Source organism: Ambystoma mexicanum, chromosome 7q (genome assembly GCF_040938575.1).
Source record: "Ambystoma mexicanum isolate Mex_15411 chromosome 7q, UKY_AmexF1_1, whole genome shotgun sequence".
Lineage (NCBI taxonomy): Eukaryota > Metazoa > Chordata > Amphibia > Caudata > Ambystomatidae > Ambystoma > Ambystoma mexicanum.
In genome coordinates, this window is record NC_090941.1 from 583,438,569 (window position 1) to 583,460,285 (window position 21,717).

General features: G+C 43.7%; 1 protein-coding gene across 1 annotated transcript in view; it reads left to right on the forward strand.

The window, feature by feature from the left end:
- Positions 1-13,390, forward strand: part of STOML3 (stomatin like 3) — a 355,332-nt gene extending 341,942 nt beyond the window's left edge. Inside the window, exon 8 of the mRNA XM_069639736.1 lies at positions 12,243-13,390. Coding sequence (XP_069495837.1) covers positions 12,243-12,443 — 201 coding nt within the window. The 3' untranslated portion in view covers positions 12,444-13,390. The remainder of the gene's footprint in view (positions 1-12,242) is intronic.
- Positions 13,391-21,717: the final 8,327 nt, after the last annotated feature.

Consider the following 21,717-nt stretch of genomic DNA (forward strand, 5'->3'; position numbering starts at 1 on the left):
CTCAAGAAAGCATCAAGTATTGTGGCTAGGATTTCTCTTCAGAATATTAGTTTTGAACTTTGGGGTTTTGCTTACACAATTATTTTTCATCATACCTATCCTTTGAGAGTTCTTGTCATGATGCCTACCCCCGGGCATACGGACCAAGCCCATCAGCCCCGGGAGCAGGCATCCAGGTGCTTACTAAAAACCCAGCAGCCCCGGCTAGGGGCTGTCTGGGTACAGTCCTGGCGCCATTGGCACCAGGCTCATAGAGGAAATCAGTCCTGGCTCCATAGGCGCCAGGCTCATGTACATTACTTACCTCATGTAGACCATGCTGCAATGAAGTCAAGCCAACGTGAGGCCTGAATGGGACTACTTTACTTCAGGGACTATTTTTTACTTAGATGTGGTTCTGGGGGAACTGCTTACCTGGGACTACTTTGAAGGCTATTTAAACCACGCCCGAACAGCAGCACATGCTTCGCGTTATTTTGCATCCAGCAGCGTAACGCTCACCGCGCCTGCAGTCAGCATCCAGCCTTCTGCCACGCCCGCCTCAAATCCAGAGCTCCTAGAAAAAGAGGAAAGAAGAAGGAAAGGTTAGAACACAGACTTTATTTTAATTCCTTACCTGATTCCAGATCCATCACGTCTTCGAACTTGGAAAGGACATTATTTCTGCATGTGTCGCATCGCCAGCTGCAGCGCCGCGCCATACTCACCAGTCCTGAAAGCATTTTTCGATTCGGCGCTGCCTCATCATTGTCCTCGCCGAACTCCAGCATCTAGGGGACAAAAGAAATATAAGGTGAGCCGAGAGAGCCAACAAATACAATCTCTTTTTACCACCATAGACTTACCTGATTTACCCCCGGAGGCATTATTCTCTAACATCCCGCAACTTCTTACGCCGCACCTGTAAGGAGAGAGAAAACAACAAGTTAAATACACGCATCCTTTACCGGACAGTGTTGGGTAATACAGACTCTTACCTGAATGCCATCGGCTGCCACAAGACAATCTTCACTTGGACCCAGCTGCAACACAAGAAGGGAATGGGACAAGAGTGAACATCGGACATATTGAACTCTTTGGACTTTATACTTACGGGTTCTCGCCAGGAACCTCAGAGTCAATATTCATCCGGAACTCTTCCAACGCCTTCGAACCAGTGAAGTAACTGGTATCTACGCGGCCCTGCATTCCGCGCAGGATGGAGAGCTCATCCTTCAAAAACATAAGGTGAGATTACTGAAAGGGAATATCGGAGGTGATTAGTGGGTAGAACAGTGGGGCGCCATTACTAGAATCCACGGGTGGCTAAATCCCTTTCTCCACTTGCAGGAGAATACTTCTACGGGTCAAGCAGACGAGATTAGGCGGGCCAGTCCAGTCTGTCATCTCTGCACTACGCTTTACGTTGGTGGAGACCGCAGCTGTCCAGGTCCGATCGACGCCCCTGTGGGAGCCACCCGGGCGTTATGGAAACCTCAGAAACCGACCAACTAGCCCAATAATTAGGGGAATTTAGGGCGGAAGTGCACCCTGCGCGCCAAGAAACTAATGCCCTCAGGAGAGAACTGATTGTGTCAAAGGAACGCACTGATGATCTTGCTAGACAACTGCTGCAAAACCAAGCTGGGCAAACAACCCTACCTGGACTCGGGGGGGATCCCAACTCCTGTTTCATCGAGCAATACTGTGCAAGTAATTCTACCAGGGACTATTCCTTTAGCTCCACCCGAACACTTTGCTGGGGACCCAAAAAGGTTTGCAGTGTTTATGAACCAATGCCGCTTGCACTTTTTATGCAGACCTGGAGCTTTTCCAAATGACCAAGGCAAAGTAGCCTTTGTACTATCATATTTTAGTGGCAGCGCAGCTGATTGGTCAATTCCACTAGTCAACCAGGATGACCCTCTTCTTCAGGATTTTCAGGATTTTCAGGGTTTTCAAAGGAGCATGGAAAAACTATTCGCCAGACATTCACAGGGACAGGCCCTGGATAACGAACTTTTATCCCTACGACAGGGTAACCAGGATCTGCTAACTTATATCGCAACCTTCAATAGGTTGGTGGTGGAAACCGGATGGCCTGAGGAGAAACGAATTACATTATTTTATCATGGACTTCGGGGAGAACTCAAAGATGTTCTGGCTCAAGTTGTGAACCCACCTCAGGATTGCGCAAAATATATAGACTTAGTGGTCCAGTTAGACCACCGACTTCAGAATAGAAAGGCTGATCGAGCTAAGTCCGAGAATCGGGTATGGGTTAAACCCAACGTTACCCCCAAAGGAACAGATGCATCAGAACCTATGCAGATCGGGGGGGTTAAAGGACCCTTAACTCAAAAGGAAAGAGAAAAGAGACGGCAGATGCAATTGTGTCTGTACTGTGGAACCGCAGGACATTTTCTACGGGATTGCCCTATAAAACCACCCAAGAAAGTAGTAGTAGTTCCTGACAAAAGCCGAATAGAGCCTGATTCGGGAAACGACCGCGCCCGACAAGCGTAGAGGTCCGCTTGCCGAGCTTAAAGAAGGACACTCAGACCTCGCACCTAATCATACCAATGGTCCTTATTGATCCAAGGCAGCCATCACGTATGCACGCAGTAAGGGCATACATTGATAGTGGGGCCGTAGGGAACTACATGTACCACGAATTGGCCTCAAGGATAAATCTACCCCTTTGCAAAAAGACCGCTTCCGATATCATCACCACAGACGATGGAACTGAAATTGCCTCTGGGCCTGTAACTCATTCCACTACTGAGATGACACTGTTGGGTCAAGATGGGCATCGAGAAACTATGGTGTTTGATTTAATCAAGGCCCCGCAATTCCAAATAATTCTGGGAATGCCGTGGTTGGAAACACATAATCCTTGTATTGAATGGCGAGAGAAGAGAGTGACCTTCCCGGATTGTGCACACACCTGTTATCCGGAAAAAAACCTTGAACAAAGGCCTGGCCAAAGTCACTAATCCAGTCGTGCAGTTACCTCAGTAATATCAAGAATTTCAGATGTTTTTCAAAAAGAACAGGCAAACACCTTACCACTTCACAGATCATACGATTGTCAAATCGACCTCGTACCCTTTGCACAACCACCATGCAGTAGGATCTACGCCCTTACGGAACCTGAAAATCTTCACCTACGACAATACTTGGACCAATACCTTGCTAATGGCTTAATTCGTCCATCCAAGTCTCCTGCATCCTCAGCTTTATTCTTTGTGCCTAAAAAGGAAGGTGACATTAGAACGTGCATAGACTACCGCGCATTAAATCAGATTACGGTAAAAAAACGATACCCATTGCCTCTGATCCCCGAATTACTAGACCAAGTAAAGGATGCTTGTATCTACACTAAGTTAGATCTCCGAGGGGCATATCATCTGGTACGTGCAAAGAAAGGCGATGAATGGAAGACTGCCTTTCGCACCAAGTACGGGTTATTCGAATACCAGGTTATGCCCTTCGGGTTGTGCAATGCACCAGAAGCCTTCCAGTATTTTATGAACAATGTCTTTTGTGAACTCATTGACGTCTGTGTTGTCGTATTCATAGACGATATTCTAGTGTACTCCTCCTCAGAATCAGACCATGTTAAGCATGTTCGTGCAGTCCTTGAGAAACTATGCCAGCACAAGGTATACACAAAATTGGAAAAATGTGTTTTTCATTCTACAGAAGTTGAATTCCTTGGATTTATCCTGACTCCAAAAGGACTTCGAATGGACTCTCGAAAGGTGGACGCAATCCTCAAGTGGCCATCACCCTGTTCAGTTAAAGGGGTACAAAGCAAGCTTGGATTTGCTAACTTCTATCGCAGATTTATTCCTGAATTCTCACATATTGTACACCCCATCACAGCACTTTTGCGAAAGAACAAACGCTTCTTGTGGAACAAAGAGGCTGAAAGAGCCTTCCAAGAGCTAAAATTGAAATGCACGTCTGCACCTGTCTTAAAGCATCCATGCCCTGAGGTTCCATACATAGTTGAAACCGATGCATCCAGTTTAGTCATGGGAGCTGTCCTGTCCCAGAAGGATCCTGAAACCGGTCAACTTCATCCAGTAGCATTCTGGTCAAGAAAGTTCTCGGCACCCGAGTTAAACTATGCGGTTACTGATAGAGTTATTAGCCATCAAATCTGCCTTCAAGGCTTGGCGGCATTATCTTCTCAGTGCCAGGCATACATCACTGTAATCACCGATCACAGGAATTTGCAGTATTTGAAAACAACCAAGGCCCAACTCGCGTCAACTTCGATAGGGCATTATTCTTTGCCGAATTCGATTTCGTGATCACTTATCGACCAGGTTGTAAAAACGGCAAGGCAGATGCCTTATCCCGAATATGGATTCGAGAAGCATATTCGAACCCGAAACTGGTGCCTATAATTTCAGAATAAAGCATTCTTGGCATAACTACTCTACAGACTTTAGAAGATATTCATTTAAAAATCCAACAACTTTTCGATCCTGCAGCCCTGCAGAACTGGGTAAAGAAAGGCAAAGATTATTCAGTCAGCAATGACCTACCTTACTATCAAGGGCGTCTATTTCTACCACACAAGGAACTACAAGAACTAGTTATCTCCAATTATCATGATGCTCTGATGGAAGGACACCCAGGTATCGCAAAAACTGAAGCTAAAATTAAAAGACAATTCTGGTGGCCCACCTGGCGAAAAGACGTAAAGTCATTTGTTCTATCTTGTGGTATCTGCGCCCAAAGCAAAAGTCAGAAGAAAAAACCAGCTGGTCTTTTACAACCTTTGGATATTCCACCTACACCATGGCATTCTTTGCCTTTAGACTTTATTACTGATCTACCTCCATGTAATGGATTTAACACCATTCTAGTTATTGTGGATCTTTTTTCCAAGATGGCCCACTTTATTCCTTTAAAGGCATTACCTTCTGCTTCAATTTTGGCCAAGGAATTTCTCGAAAACATTGTTCGAATACATGGATTTCTTTCTGTATTGGTCTCTGACCGAGGTAGTCAATTCATTTCGCAATTTTGGAAGAGATGTTGTCAATTAGCGCAAATCGACGTGAGGTTATCAACCAGTCACCATCCCCAGACCGATGGTCAGACGGAGAGGACCAACCAGACTCTTGAACAGTACCTACGTTGCATGCTACACCAAACCGAAGGCAATTGGAAGGATATTTTATGGATTTCCGAATACGCATACAATAACTCTGTACATTCAGGAACCGGACAAAGCCCCTTTTATGCCATATATGGACATCATCCTTGAACCTTAGAACTCGATTCGCCTCAACACTTAGAAATGCCCGCAGTGAATCATCTGCACTCTACTATTACACAAGCCTTTAAGGAAGCAACAGAACATTTGAAACAAGCAAAAGAGAAATACAAGAAAAATGCTGATCAACATAGAAGTGATGCTCCACAATACCAGATTGGGGATCAAGTTTGGCTGGCTACAAAACACATACCTCTAAAAGGGATTCAGACTTTTAATCCTAGATATTTGGGACCTTACACTATTAAGGCCATTATCAACCCAGTGGCCGTCAAATTGGAATTACCCTCTAATATGCGGATTCATCCTGTCTTTCATGTTTCACTCCTGAAACCAGTTCAACCCGGGACAAGACTAGCCAAACCACCCGACCCCATCCTAATAGATGGGGAACGCGAATTCGAAGTGAAAAATATCCTGGACTCTAAAATGGTTAAACCAAGACTTTTTTATTTAATCGACTGGAAGGGTTACGGACCACAAGAAAGGTCATGGGAGCCTAGTGACCACGTTCATGCACCTCGGTTGGTGAAAAAATTCCATCGGAACTTCCCAGACAGACCAGGACCAAGGGGAAGAACACCTTTAGGAGGGGCCTTTGGGGGGGAGTGCTGTCATGATGCCTACCCCCGGGCATCTGGACCAAGCCCATCAGCCCCGGGAGCAGGCATCCAGATGCTTACTAAAAACTCAGCAGCCCCGGCTAGGGGCTGTCTGGGTACAGTCCTGGCGCCATTGGCACCAGGCTCATAGAGGAAATTAGTCCTGGCGCCTTAGGCGCCAGGCTCATGTACATTACTTACCTCATGCAGACCATGCTGCAATGAAGTCAATCCAACGTGAGGCCTGAATGGGACTACTTTACTTCAGGGACTATTTTTTACTCAGGTGTGGTTCTGGGGGAACTTCTTACCAGGGACTACTTTGAAGGCTATTTAAACCACGCCCGAACAGCAGCACATGCTTCGTGTTATTCTGCATCCAGCTGCGCAACGCTCACCGTGCCTGCAGTCAGCATCCAGTCTTCTGCCACGCCCGCCTCGAATCCAGAGCTCCTAGAAAGAGGAAAGAAGAAGGAAAGGTTAGAACACAGACTTTATTTTAATTCCTTACCTGATTCCGGATCCATCACGTCTTCGAACTTGGAAAGGACATTATTTCTGCACGCGTCGCATCGCCAGCTGCAGCGACGCGCCATACTCGCCAGTTCTCTCAGCATTTTTCGATTCGGCACTGCCTCATCATTTTCCTCGTCGAACTCCAGCATCTAGGGGACAAAAGAAATATAAGGTGCGCCGTGAGAGCCAACAAATACAATCTCTTTTTACCACCATAGGCTTACCTGATTTACCACCGGAGGCATTATTCTCTAACATCCCGCAACTTCTTACGCCGCACCTGTAAGGAGAGAGAAGAAAACAAGTTAAGTACACGCATCTTTTACCGGACAGTGTTGGGTAATACAGACTCTTACCTGAACACCATCAGCTGCCACAAGGCAATCTTCTATTGGACCCAGCTGCAACACAGGAAGGGAATGGGACAAGAGTGAACATCGGACATATTGAACTCTTTGGACTTTATACTTACGGGTTCTCGCCAGGAACCTCGGAGTCAATATTCATCCAGAACTCTTCCAACGCCTTCGAACGAGTGAAGTAACTGGTATCTACGCGCCCCTGCATTCCACGCAGGATGGAGAGCTCATCCTTCAAAAACATAAGGTGAGATTACTGAAAGGGAATATCGGAGGTGATTAGTGGGGAGAACAGTGGGGTGCCATTACTAGAATCCACGGGTGGCTAAATCCCTTTCTCCACTTGCAGGAGAATACTTCTATGGGTCAAGCAGACGAGATTAGGCGAGCCAGTCCAGTCTGTCATCTCTGCACTACGCTTCACGATGGAGGAGACCGCAGCTGTCCGGGCCCGATCGACGCCCCTGTGGGAGCCAGGTGAGCGTAACAGTTCTGGTGGTGCATTCTGATGTTATTCAACAGTCCTTTATTGTAGCTAATATTCTGGTGGTGGTTTGCAACATAAGGGTTTACATTTTCATTACACTCTTAGATTTTTGAAACTCTGCCCTAAAAGAAGTTTATGTTCAGGGCAAAGACCAATAGCCCTCTGATCCCCTCTAAGGAGTAGTGATATTTAAAAGTCTGTGTCATGTCATGAAGACCTGGGTAAAAAGGCAACCAGGTGAGCAAGGAAAGGGTTTTGATAACACAAATATTTGTTTGGGTTTTTACAATTCACAGAAATCTAACAGGATGGACTCTTCCTGGTGAGAGATAGTTTGAGAGGTGGTAACCTGGATGGACAACTTCTAATTGAAGGGATGTGTCTGCTATTCCACCCTCGGTGGGTGGCAGAGAGTATCCAGTTTCCCTTTAGGCCAGGTTTTACAGAGTCTGGGATAAAGGGTTCCCTCACTTGATGAATAAAAGTCTTGCTTTTGTGACTTCCATGGCTTCCTAGGACCATGAGTGGGCCTCTCCTTCAAAAATAAGGCTACTGAATCGAGCTGCCCATCTGCCGGAAGTGACAGGCATGGTTTTTGGTCCTGACAGTTCTCCAAAGATTGCTTACTCTCTTCCTTATGCTTCCCAAAGAAGAAACTCAATTAAATAAAACAAATTAATTCTCTGCAAAACAGATGCCAGAATTGACGAGACTTGTCTCCACGCAACACTTAAACAGTGTTTAAGGCAGTAAAAGTTATTTTCCAGAATAGCCTCTATAGGTCCTTCTCTGGCAATCCTTCATAGTCTCTGGACACCACCAGTTTCCTATGTGTGGTGTCCATGAGCCAATCTGTTTCCCTCTGTGGCCTGGGTGGATAGAGTCATTTAAATAGAACATTCACTCCCACTGAAGTACCAAGTTTTGGTGCAATTGTGTCTAAGGTGTCTCCCAGAGGTGAGGTGGGTCAGGAGGGTCTCGAAATGCTAGCCTAGGTCCTATGGTGCTGTTCTGGTCCCTGGGCCTGATCCCGTCACCCAGTCTTACCTTACTTTGTCCTTACCTGATCTGTACTCACTAATTCCTGGGGACCTATATATAAGATTGGACGCTGATCTTCTGTCAGTCTATTGGCTAAAACTGTCAGCCTATCGCAAGCTCCTTGCTACTGCTACTCCTTGCAAACAATGTGGCTTGCCCTATTTCTGCTTCTGCAGGGGTCTACCCATGCTCTATTCCTTCGCTGTACTACTCCTCTTTAGGCTTCTCTTCCGCCTCTGTTGGTGTCCTCTTCTGACCAGCTTTGTACTCTCCCCTACTCCTTAATAACCACCTCATATCGCTTTTCCTCCTTCTTCCTTGATGTAACCCTCTAACCTCTGTACTCTCCATACCTGTTCTCTTCCAACATCTTCTGCCCTCTTTCCTCCTGCTTGATGTTCTCCTTTAACCCTTTCCCTTTCCAACTCCTGAACTTTCAGCTCTTACCCACCTCCTTCTCCTACACCTTTACCTCTCTCAAACTCCTCCCTACACACCTGCTCCAACCACTCTCAATTCATATTGCTTTCTGTGGGCTTTTATTGACACTCAAACCTTGCTCCTGGGCTTGTCTATTGACTATAGTCTGCCCATGTGTTCTTACCAATGACTCAGAGGTGGGGGATTTGTTATACAGAGACTATTTAGGTCAATTCAATGTGTTTGACTATAAAATCCACCCAGCCCATGTGCATTGGAATGTGAACACAGAATGTATGTCAAAGCAAGGTCGGCAACTGCTCTGAGTTGTATTAATGACCTGGTGTGCCCAAGAGATCAACAGTCTGTTGAAGCCTCAGGTTGGCAATTCTTACAATTTTCTTGACACTACTTCGCTACCTCAGATCTGCTTGACTGTGGGTCACAGCTGTTGGTTCGACTGCACATAAATGCTGACTTGGATAGTCAGTAGCACTTGTTTCTTGTCGCTCACCACCTCCCGTGGATCTACTTGACCACAGTGGTTGTGTTTGCCTTAAATATAGGTTGAATCACAGAACTTGCAGCAGTGGTATACTTCATGTGGTGGTCTCCATTCCCCATATCATAGAGCAGATGGTGGATCCCTAGCCCCATTGTCGTCCCCACACCTGCCAACATGCCCAGGCAAAGGGCATTGTCACAGGCAGGAACCCATTGGTCTACTGCAACAGACACAACCCAACAACACCGAGAGCTGGAATGGGCATAAGGAGATGGCAGGCACCAAAAGTAAAATGGGGTATTAATAGGCCATCCTAAGACTGCATCCATTCCTGGGTCATTTGTTCCTACTAAATCGAGAGTACATATGTTGGAAAATCATTAGTGGCATTCCAAACTATGTTTCAGTGTGGCATAGTTTGTGTTATTTACAGGTTGTAACATAGCCAGACCATGCGTGACATGTTTGTCTTGATTGAATGAACTAAGTTTTAAAAATATACTACTAGAAAACATCTTGGTAATGTCCTGAATGGAATGCACAAATGACTGGACTCGGGAAGTGTTGTTACAGTCTTATTTCTTTAGTGCCCAGAAAAAACTATTAAACGTAAATCTTCAAGACCAGCAGACCAACTCACTCACCCTCTCCTTGCATGATGGTATTATCGCCTTGGCTGACTATTTAGATGCAGGCTTTCCCGGGACCGGAATGCACAGCAGACTAGCAGTCAGACTTCCGAAGAAGTCCAAGTAAGTTCCCTTGAAGAATTGGATGATGCACTGCTGCGTTGTCTCAACCAGCAATCACATAGCTCAAGCTTCTCAAGAGGCTAAAGTTGGCGCCAGGAGTCTCAGCTAACCTTCACCACTCTACCATGCCTCACACTGCTTTCAAACTCATACGCATGATCCTCTTCTCTTCTACGTTCCACACTAACCTCTGCCACCTACATTAGGCCTCCCCATTCCTTCCTGTTCTTGCTAAATTCATCACCACCTTCACTAAACTCTTGCCCCTTCCAGATGTTACCAGCTCTGCCAAGTCTTTACAACCTCCTCCTTATGTTACAACCTCTTGCAATCTCTGATCACTTCTTCCTTCTATAACGGATACTACCACTCTCCACTAACTTCTCCTGATGTTGCCACCTCCTCCAACTCTTTGCCACCTTCTTTAATCACTGATCACACCCTCCAAAACATCACCCCGTCCTGCTGAAGTTACTACCCCCTCCAGATACTGAACACCACCTACTGCTGCTGGATCCTTCTCCCCTTATGCATCCACCAGCTTCCACTCCTCTAGATTCCTTGAAACACACTCCAAAATCCTCAACCGCCGGCCACCACCTGCTCCAAAACCCCATACTGCTTGGCTGGATTTACTGGCTTCTATAGAGAGCCCAGCTCCCCCTGAGTGGGACTCTGGTTGAGGGTCTTCACCTGTTGTTCTCAGGAGGATAAGGGCTACGATTGGCTCTGCCTCTTAGTTTCCCCTTTGTCAGAAAGAGGGCGAGGGGGCCTGCCGAAATCTCAATGAACCCATGTGACTATTTTGCAAATCATGCATGGCTATGGTGGACCAGGGAGACTTGCCGGTGCCTGTGTCACAGCAGCGTGCGTTTCTCAGATAATTACATTTTCGAGGAACCATGGTTGTTTTCTCAGTCATTGTAAGTGTTCCATGATGTTTGGATTGATTTGATCTGCTTCCGGGTTTGCAGACTTTGCGCATGGCTTTACAGACAGTCACCGGTCTGTGAATCCAGTGGATGGGTCAGTGGACCCGGATTAGCTGGCAAGCCTCAGTGGGCCTGTGAAAAGCGTGTTTGTGGTCCACAGATCTCCGAGGGCAATTGTTAATAACCTTCTCCGAGGGAAATTGTTAACCTCCTCAGAGGTCTTATTCATGAGGACAAGGATTCCAATGGTGTTTAGCATGTGACGAACCCCTGCCTTGTGACTCGGTCCCTGGGAATCGTGTTTTTCTGCCCCTGAGCTGGGGAAAGTCCCAGAACCACTCTTTGGGTGGTTTGCAAAGCCAGGCAGGGGATTTTGTCACAGTAATCATACAAAAAGCTCATTGAGTACTGAAAATCTTTAGGGGCATTTTGCTGCTGACAACATTACCTTCTGTACTATTTGTATAAAACGGAATGTGTTCAAAAAGCAGAGTTCCACACTTTCTCAGTTAAGTTAGTAATGGCCCTCCAACCATATTATTTTCTATGCAGGCACAGCAAAGAGTTTTGAATTGATATGTTACTTACAGTCGTCACCATTTCAAAGCAGATCAAAATGTGACACCCTCAGTTAAAGTGCTTAGAGGGGGAACGTTGCCCTGCTCATTCTGTGCAAAAGTTAGGGTGGCTGGGGCGACATCCTGCGCAAGGGAGTGGCTGAAAATTCATAAGATAAATAAACATTACTTCAAACATATTGATTCCCTCTGTCTCTTATAGCGAGTTTGTTTCCCTCGGAAGGGAAGCGTGTCTTTACTGCCCCTTAAGTGATTTCAGAGGAGAAACAATCGTTTTTAACAAGAAATGAACTTAAACTTTGCAAGGACAACACTTTTATTGTGCTATATATTTTCCCACTATACATGTCATCCTTGCAAGATTGCATTTTTTAAAAATGTATAATCAAAACATGTTTTGAAGGCCAACACATTCAAGTTTTTAAACATACTCCAAGAATGACCCTGGAGGAACCGGACAATACATACTGTTCGTAATAGTATGAATCTAAGCAATGCACCTACATACTTATGTGTGTGTCTGCATGTATTTGTGTTACAATGTTTGTTTTGATCATTTTATTTCTAATTTACTTTAATTAGCTATCCTAATTCGATGGATTTGTTTCCTACATGATATATACATTGAATTGCAAAGGAGGGTATTTTTTTATAAATTGTTTCCAAAATGAGAATGCTCAGTACCTACTGCATATCCTTTGGTCTTTCTACTGCAAACATTGCCGCTGGGCTATAAGTGCAATGTCTGATGATCGTATTCATGGTAATCTTTCAGGTCATTGCAGCGGAAGGAGAAATGAACGCCTCCAGAGCACTCAAGGAGGCCTCACTTGTGCTCAGTGAGTCTGCAGGAGCTCTCCAGTTGCGCTACTTGCAAACCCTGGCCACGGTAGCCACAGAAAATAATTCAACAATCATTTTTCCTCTTCCCATTGATATGTTGCAGGGCTTTGGTAACATTAGGAAACAGGCATAGCGGTAATAGAACAAACCGTAGGCTCTCATTAAGCCAGTTGGGTTTCTAGAAGCAACTTGGATTTGGGTACTGATGTTAATGTGAATAAGAAGGAAACATCCAACAGAGTGGTGATCTATTTTTATTGGGTTTAGGGGACTTGAATGTTGTAGAAGAGTTTTCATAACATGAGCAGTGCTCATCCTTAATGGCAGTTCATGAGCCCTCGAGATGCACCGCATGTTGGGGCAGATGCTTGCTGACGAAGTGTAACCCAATCTCTATGTATTTTGTAGGGAATTATAGGTTTCATAGCATCTTGGGAGATTCTTTCACAGGCTGAGCCTAATTGTGCAGGCAAAGTTTCTGAATGCAAGTGTAAGTATCAATATCTATCTGAGCTTTAAAGCCTAATGGTTCATGCTGCTCCATCTATTTATATTTTATGTAAACTGATATTATGAATAGTCCTCTTCTAGCCTGTACAGATGTCGATTTCTGGAACAATACTATGCTTCTTTGTGTTCATTGTCACTCAAATTTGTGCGAACTTGCCTTAAGAAATTGGGCGACTTGAAATGTTTTTATATCAGTTTTACATTATTAATTTTAGTTTTATCAAGAGCTTTCACTATGCAAATAAATGTGAGCGGATGCAAAGACATGATCAATAAATGGAAATGCATGTATTAATAAGACACTATCTGAAATGATTTTTAACAACATAAAAGTAATACTTTTAAAACACTTACCTGTAGCAATCAATACTTACTTTAATGAAAGTAGTGTTACTCTTTAGAAATATTTCAAAGATAGGCCTGGAACATAATAAAAGGATCCCATTTACACCAAAGGTGCAGAGTATCATTTCTATGCTGTAACACCATCTTTGTCCTATTATCAAAATGTTTTCATTCTTTCAATAAAAAGTTATGCATTTATAATAAACGTACTCATTTGGCTTTAAATGTGTGTAAATATTTAATATGTGGAAAATGGGGATACATTTACTTTTGTTTTTCATTCCCAGTCTGATGATCATTCTTAGAAGAGAAAGTAATCTTCGGAGAAGCATTGGGGAATTTTATAATTGAAAATCATGATAAATTGACAGAATTGTTGGTCATAGCATCTGTTTCTTTGATAAAGCAAATATTCGAACAGCGATAGTTCCCTCACCTACATCCGTTCATATGATGCACTCTTTACATCTATGGAAAGATCACAGCAGTGTATTTACAGGAAGCAAAACGGAGCTATGAGTGATATGAAGAAGCTAAATGGAAAAGAGCATTAGGAGGTATTGTGCGTCTTGGCATTAAAATGTGTGTGTCCAGGATCTAATAAGAAAGGTCAGCCTTGTTTTGGCATTATTTCAAACCTTAGATTTTAATAATTCCATGGTGACGGTGATGAAACGTCAGTGGGTGCACCCTACTTGTTATATATGCCTTTGTTGAAACCCGCTAGAGATATTAAATATTCTGTTTCTCCGGGGTCAGACCCATTACCTTCAGAGAGACATCCAGATTTTGTATTCAAGTTTTATCTTTGGCTGTTTATATTGTCTTATAGGTGGGAAGGTGTGTGACCCAAATTATTTTTAGGTACCCATGCAAGGGTCAATTCTGAGAGGCTTGTGAAACAATTTAATTCATGCTAACCCGAGAGTCTCAAAGTTCTCAACTCCTAGGGATGGAAGAAGATTGATATAAATGGGCTACTAGGGAGAGCATAGATAGGGGATCATTGGGTAGTAAATGCCAAAGTCAACCAAGGTCTTGCATACTGGGCTAACTATTCTCGCTATTAAGTCTTGTTGGTGTCCATGTGATGACACATGTAAAAAAAGAATGGTGATAAAGACATGAGGGAATGCATTTCTTGGTGGAATTGTGCAGCTATAGTCTTACAAAGAAAAGATGGATATTGTCTTTGCGGCTATATTTTAAGATTAAGATCTTGCATCCCACGGTTCAACATAGCCTTACATACACACAGCCCAGCAATGGAGGTAAAAAGCCAAAGTAAAGAATACTTTTGAAAAGTATGGCAAGACATATCACTACAGATACACCAAAGCAGCACAGGAAATGAAACAAAAAGTTAATAATTGGCGATGACTTGAAACATACATTTTGAAAAGGAACCACAAAGATGTGTTTGATTGTATTGGAAACCCTGCCAGATGCCTCGATATACTCCAACTACCTAGCATAAGTTGTGAAGTTGTAAGTTTGCTCTGTTATTAAAGAACGTTTGCATTCATTTCCACATACATTTTGTGATTGTCTGTGTGTGATGCAAACCCTTCATTTGTAGCTGAGCACTGCAAACGTTCAACCATCCTTAAGCGGAACACATTTGTACATTGTAAATGGGGTTTGTCCATTGGTGAATCGTTTGGAAACTCTTTCGGATTCACAATCACTTTGAAGGTCTAGATATTGTCTTTACTGGTTCTCCTGGTGAAGATCTGCTTGTGCTGATGTTCTATGCTGGACTGCCCCCTTGGAAATGCTCCCATTGTCAACAGACTTTCAAACCTGTCAGGGGGCCTAATTCACTGGCAGCTGCAAGCCATTCAGATAATCACCCATGGAAGGGATATGGGGCTAACGTATGTTTGCAAAGACATTTTGATAGTTTCATTAGTAAAATGAATGATGCATTGTTTTTAGTAAGATTAACTAACCCCAGTTAGTGACATTTGACCTAAGTTAGAAGTATGTACTCGTAGGTTCTCCGACCAATGAAAAGGAGCAGTCCCTCATGCTCTTGGTATTAACCTAGTAGGAGTTATACATGACATGTAGGATGGTGCCACTTGGCAGAGGGTTCAATGGAAGCCTTGAAACTAACCATGTGGGTGCATTGTATTTCATTCATTATCAAAATAACAGGTATTGGAGTAAGGCCTATAGACTCCAACAGGAAGAAGCTTTTACAAAAAAAAGCCACATCTCAATAATAGAATGCAGAGGCTTAAGGGAAACACAATGAAGTGAGAGGCATATTCAAACCCTAACCTAAGGTAGTCTAAAATGTCTAGGATACAACACTTTATCAAGGTTGTATAACACTGGCTGGTTCACACAGTCACTCATGGTTCCTGGAAGTTCCAAGGGTTTCAGTTCCCTTCATGGTGTATATTAAAGGTGGCCCTGTTGGGCTTATAGTACATCTGCCATTGCTTCAGCCCCAACTGTAGACATTGGAGTGCAAAAGGTGCTAGTCCGTTTCTTCCATGTCTGACTGAAACCTGATAGACTAGCCAGGACATTGCTAAGATACCCCCACCAAAGAACAGTGTGCAGGGTCCAAGAGGTACTAATCTTTCTTTCTGATTGGACCCTGGTACCTCTGAATTTTGCAGTGTGCACATCTTTTAACTCACTCACCTGTGGCCTTTCACAGAGGCCAGGATATGAGTAAACACCTACAGTAAGCCATGGCTAAGGATGATCCTCTGCCAAAACGATGACTACATGACTATGTCCACTCCTTGTTTGATCCGTGCTCCCCATCTTCTTGTTACTCTGTATTCTCGCTCACATCACCACTTCTCTCTTCCTCCTCATTGATCTTTCCTCTTCAGCTGTACCTCGATTCGCTGTTCTCCTTCTCCTTGATCTTCCCACCTACCTCATACCGTTTCTCGACTTTGATTTTCCTCTCCTGCAGCTCCAAATGCACCTCATCTCTTAAATGCTTTGATTGTTCATAATGCATAACTCCGCTCCTCCCAACGGCTTTCAGACTACCTCAACTCTAGATTCTACTGGCTACTTCAAGTACTAGGTGGCAAACAGCAAAAGGATTTCTATTGGAGCAATTGGAATCACCTGTGGATGGTTCAAAGATCTCTACTCATCCTTCTCTTCAGGCACAGGTGTGTTTATCATTTTCAATATGTTTATTTTGGTATATATTTGCTCTTATTTGTTTGTTCAGTGGTACAAACTTGATGACCTATCAAAACAATCCACGTTACATCGTTGACTGGCTTATAAACTAAGGACCATGAGTTCTTTGATGATACATAAGCTGCATAAAATGCTCATATAATACACATCACAAATATATCAAACTTTTACCTTTGGTTACATTAATAGAATAGGATATAGAGAGGGACAGTGCAGGGTTATTTCTTTGGTAGTTGTCAGCCAACACTATGTAATCAAATGCTCTGAGATGCTGAAATAATTTCAATGGAAACACGTGGCTTATCGGCTCATTGGTCAAGTACTTAACACTTCTATCATCATGGTCCATCAGAGCGTTTGATTTACATATGCCCTGTAACATTTACAATAAGTTTAACATATAACTCAATTTAGAAAGCGGGACCAAAAGAACAAACTATGGCATTGATTTTTTTTTTTAAAACAATTTTTGATTTATTAACAACAATGCAATTTACAGACTCGTATCCATTCATATGGCAATATATAACCGGTTGTGTCTGTTTATCCTTACCCACCCAACTCACCCACCCACTACCCAGCCTATTCTACCTTTGTCTTCTCCAAATCAATCAAATCAATGCTTCTGACTGTTCACCGTACCACCATTAGTCCCTAGTCCCCCTATTGTATCGATGCATGCCCCTCTTCATTTGTGCCCTTGTGCCCGGAAGCTGTCAGTTCCGGCACCATATGCCGTCAAGAGTCCAAATCTATATTTTGTTCACCTTGGCCCCACCATAAGAGTACTTCCGGACCTTTGTGTGCTTTCCAACCGATCGCTATCCTATGTTTCACCAGTGCATATATGTGACACCTCGTGCCCTCCTTCTGAAATATCATACAGTGTTTCTATAGTTTCATCTTCCTACAGTACCCTGTCTGTTCCCGGCCATTTCGGCTTTAGTCTAGAGAGCAGTATGGCATAAATTATATGTTGGCCTACCTGTACGCCCATTTCTGAGGCAAGTGTTCTGAAGTCCATCGGGCTACCTTCCCATAGCACATCCCCTACCTTTGCCACCCCTAATGGTTTCCCAATACTTCCTTAGATTCAGTCTAAGTTGTGCATTCTCTGCCTACAGTGTCACCAATGGAATCTGGGGGGTGTAGTGTACTTCTTTACCCAAAAAACAACAAGCTCTGTGCAATATTGTCCTATCAACCTCAAAAGCGGCTGAGGTTTCGGGTCCCGCAGCACCGCGGTCCAGATCAACTCTTTCAAAAAGGAATGGGGCACAAGCTGCCTGTAGCAGCTGGGTATCTTGAGTTTGTTCGTCTGACAGCCATCTGGTGACGAATTGAAGTTGGATCACCACAAAATATGCTTCAAAATTGGGCACTTTTATACCCCCATGATCATACAGGCTCTGTAATTTCTTTAGTGCCATCCTGCATCTCGAGTTATGCCATAGGAAACTACGAGATATAGTATCCAATTTCCAGAAAAAGGTTCTAGGTATGTCATACGGGACCTTAGTGAAGTAATGAAGGAGGCTAAGGAGTGCTACACTCTTCAACAGCTCAGCTCTTCTCATTAGTGAGAGCGGCAGCCTAGCCCAAAAGGACATGGATTTCTCAATTTTTTCTACCACTTTTAGTGCGTTTTGTATGTGTTCCGTCTTAGGATCATGATAAAGGTCTATTCCCAGGTATCTAAATGTGTTCACCTCCCATTTGATCGGTAGCGCCGGTAATGTGTTCACGGGTTTCCCTCTATAGCCCGACAGGGGGAACAAGCACGACTTGACCAGATAGGTCAGCATAATGATTGAACACGTCTAGAATGTACTTTAAGTTGGTTCCCGGGTGTTGTAAGTATAGAAGCAGATCATAAGCATATAAAGAAATCAGATTTCTGCTGCCCTGTGTAACTATACCTGCATTTTGATATTCCTTCCGGAGATACACGGCTAGTGGTTGCAAGGCTAGAGTAAACAACATGGGAGACCATGGGCAGCCCTGTCACATGCCTTTACCAAACAGCCATTGTTCCGAGATGAGGGCTCCCGTCTTAACCTGCGCTACTGGATTGCCACATATTAGCCGTACCCGTTTAATATATGTGGGTCCCATGCCAAACATTTCCAGTACTGCCAGCAACCATGGCCACCTGACTGAATCAAATGCCTTGATGGCGTCGAGTGATGCCACAGCTAGATGATGTGGGCTTCCCTGGGTATGGTCTATAATATGGTGCAACCTCCTAAAGTTACAGGTAATATTCCTGTCCGGAACATACCCTGACTGGTCTGAATGTATGAGCTTGTATATCGCTGGCTTAAGTCTGTTGGCCATCAGAGCTGTTAGAATGTGTCCGGTTTATTGGGCTACAATAGTGGGAGAATGATTGACTCTCTCAATGACTTAGGCAGAGTTCCTATGTCTAGCGCTTCATTGAGCATAGCTAGCAACAGGGGCGTGACATCTGCCATGAATTCACTAAAGAATTCACTAAGTATCCCATCTGCCCCGGGGGCTTTACCAGTCGGCAGCCCCTTATAGTGTGTTCCAATTCCTCTATGGTTATGGGGGCCTCTAGCCCATTCGCAGTCTCTGCGTCCAATTTTGGGAGAGCTATCTGTGAGAGAGCCTCATCAATCGCGGACAACTGGGTTACGGATGTCTCTGCATATAGCTGCCTATAGTATTCATAAAAGCATTTATTTATGCCTTCCTGCGTCCCGCACTCCTCCCCATTTTCTTTCGCTGTCACCCATACCATTTCTTGTTTGGATTCACCTTTGTATAGCCAGGCCAACAAGCGCCCCTGCTCATCTCCTTCAGCATGTTGTCTCTCTACGTATTTCTTGTAACTCAGCATGCCCAGCCGATTGTATTGGAAACCTTGCCAGATGCCTTGATATACTCCAACTACCTAGCATAAGTTGTGAAGTTGTAAGTTTGCTCTGTTATTAAAGAATGTTTGCATTCATTTCCACATATATGCTGTGATTGTCTGTGTGTGATGCAAACCCTTCATTTGTTGCTGCAAACGTTCAACCATCCTTAAGCGGAACACATTTGTACATTGTAAATGGGGTTTGTCCATTGGTGAATCGTTTGCAATCTCTTTCGGATTTGCAATCGCTTTGCAGGTCTGGATATTGTCTTTACTGGTTCTCCTGGGATCTGCTTGTGCTGATGTTCTATGCTGGACCGCCCCCCTGGGAAATGCTCCCATTGTCAACAGACTTTACAACCTGCTCCGGGGGCCTAATTCACTGGCAGCTGCAAGCCATTCAGATAATCACCCATGGAAGGGATATGGGGCTAACGTATATTTCCGAAGACATTCTGATAGTTTCATTAGTAAAATGAATGATGCATTGTTTTTAGTAAGATTAACTAACCCCAGTTAGTGACATTTGACCTAACTTAGAAGTATGTACTCGTAGGTTCTCTGACTAATGTAAAGGAGCAGTCCCTCATGCTCTTGGTATTAACCTAGTAGGAGTTATACATTTCCCAGTGCTCTAGACATTCCTGCTGCAGGCGGGCAACTTCCGACTATCGCATTGATGTGATTGAGTGGTGGGTGTCTTTCTATTCGGGTCTAACATTTTATTGGTATTGTACCTGATGATGTAATACGTGGATGAGGGGGTTTCCAGTGTGTTTCTTTGGCATGGCTCCACCATCTAAAAAGCAGCCCCAGCTCTCTGAAAACGTTTGAGCTTCATCTTGCAGCTTGTTTATGATTTGTTCAGATGATGCGATCATAGCCTTTTTGCCTAGCCAGGACTGAAAAGTTGGGTTTGCCTAAGCATATTCAATAATTTTAGTGAAGATGCAGCTCTACATCCAGGGTTTGCAACCGGCAGGTCCACCATTTTGAGTTCAGGTGAGGTTCCCTTCTGCTTTCCTTGCAATGGCTTTGCACTGTCTCTGTTCCACCAATTCTGGGCTACCATGTGATTCCGGTTTTAAGTTTGCCAGATATACAATGAGCATTCCCCACTCCTGTGCCCGAGTCTTGAGACAGAGGCCTTGCAGACAGTTCCGTGAACTGCTGGTGAGAACATCTGACTTTACAGGGTCCGGTGGCTGGTTGCACAGCCTCTAGGACCATGGGGTGAAAACCAAGGTGACCTCGTCTTCCTTCCTTTTCGGACCTCTGTAAAGTATCAATCCATGGAGGAGCAAGATGCTTCAGGGGATTAACTATTAGCTGATTCCCAGCGTGAGAGGGCGGGTTCACATCACAATGTGACTCTGAACCACTTCCTTGGGTGTCCCCAATGTGACTTTGTGACTGATGCTAATAGACGTCTGCATGATGCTGTCTAATGGATGCTCACAAACCTTTTCTGCCACTGGGACATCTGGGTTACAATATCAATGAAAGGATCCAAGACATATCTAATAGCCAACAATTTGATTTGATTATTGACTCATTCAAACAAGGTAATTTTTATCATGGGTAATTAACCAATTTGCCTCACATATTTAATTTTAACTCATCCGGAATGCATACGTATACTGTCTTTTCAGTAAGGAAATTATTTTCATCATTGATTTCATTTTTTCCGAAGCATACATCTAAAGGCTTTTTTCCACAAGAATTGACAATCTTTATATGCAATATTGTGTAATACATTATTTTACACACAATAGCGCACTGCCTTAATTACTTGAACAGCAAACCTTATCTAGCCTTAAAACAATTATTAGACACAATTGAGTGAAATATCAGAGCAGTTCATAAAACTTACAGTGGACAGTGGCTGTGCCACCAACATCTTTGGACCCTATGTTCTCCACCTAATCCTTATTATAACAAATCTACCAAATGAAAACAGACTACACGTTTCTGTAAACATTGATCTCATAACTCTCAGCACCAAACACCAGAAACCCATTTTGCAATTTTGACCAGCAGTATAGATTGTATGTTTGTGCCTGCTATATGAACAATCTGAAAAGTATTCATTAGTGTGCTATTACATAATGTGCAAAACAAACTGGTCGCTCCCTCTCATCAGAACATTACATTTGTATTTATATGGCCAGCAGACCTACATTGCTAGGTGTTAGGGTGAGATATTAATTCAGTCTCCCTCTATAGATCCCTATTCTCAATGCTGACAATTCATGAGCTGAGCATTGTTCGTTCTATGGATGTCCTTCAATTAATAAACATATGGGAGTGACTTTATTAGATCATCTCCAATGTATGAAGGTAGAAAGAAAAGAGCAAACAACCTATAAACTAATCATCAGAAACGAAAGAAAAAGAAACAGATGCAATCCAATAGATAATAGCTGTACATGCCACTTTATAATTCGCCACCCCTTCACATACAACCACAGGGGCCTAAGCATGTGCC